The 797-nt window shown below is 61.2% G+C and overlaps 1 protein-coding gene across 1 annotated transcript in view; it reads right to left on the reverse strand.

Moving 5' to 3' along the window:
• ETH_00039420 (uncharacterized protein) overlaps positions 1–797 on the reverse strand; it is a gene marked incomplete at both ends in the record, with an annotated part of 1,603 nt that overhangs the window by 292 nt on the left and 514 nt on the right. The window contains one exon of the mRNA XM_013375099.1: positions 1–754. Coding sequence (XP_013230553.1) covers positions 1–754 — 754 coding nt within the window. The remainder of the gene's footprint in view (positions 755–797) is intronic.

Raw genomic sequence — 797 nt, forward strand, 5'->3', positions numbered from 1 at the left:
GCTTCTGGCGACGCAGACTCAGGCCCCGGCGCAGGAATAGCAGCCTCCACTGAAGATGCTGGATGCGCAGCAGCAGCAGCAGCAGCAGCACCTTCTGCTGCTGCTGCTGCACCTGGTGCATCTGACGGACCGGAACCCTCCGCGCCAGCAGCAACAACAGCAGCAGCAGCAGCTGCTCCTGCTGCTGCATTTGAAGTCTCCACCGCACCTAAGCTGCGTACTTCATCTTGCTGCTGCTGCTCGTGGGACACGTCTGCTGCAGCTGCGTCGGAGACAGCAGCAGCAGCAGTTGCAGCAACAACAGCTGCTGCCGTTGCTGCATTTTTTCGCGTGCGCCCCGCACTAGCTGGTTCCTGCTGCACTGGATCCGCTGTCTGCTGCGCTGCTGCCGCTGCTGCTGCAGTAGCAGCAGCAGCAGCAAGGGCTGCCTGCTCTGCTTCTTGTGTAACTGTGTGCACAGCAGCAATAGCAGCAGCAACACTGCGAGACGGCTGCTGCTGCGGCACTGGCCCGTCCAACAGCGCAGCAAGAGACTCTATTGCAGCTTCTGCTGCTGCTGCTGCTGCTTCTGCCGCTGCTGCTTCTGCTGCAGTTGAGTCTCTCACTGTCACAGATGAGCCACCTGCTGCTGCTTCTTCTTCTGCTGATTCTGCTGCTGCTGCTTCTGCTGCTGCAAAAGCTCCCCCGACCCCTCGCGTTGCTGTTTCGGGCCCTGCTGCTGCATCTGCGGCTGAAACTGCTGCTGCTGCTGCACCTTCAGCAGCAGCAGCAGCAGCAGCGACAGCTGCTGCTGCTGC

Source organism: Eimeria tenella, genomic scaffold, assembly GCF_000499545.2.
Source record: "Eimeria tenella Houghton genomic scaffold, Eth_scaff2515, whole genome shotgun sequence".
Lineage (NCBI taxonomy): Eukaryota > Apicomplexa > Conoidasida > Eucoccidiorida > Eimeriidae > Eimeria > Eimeria tenella.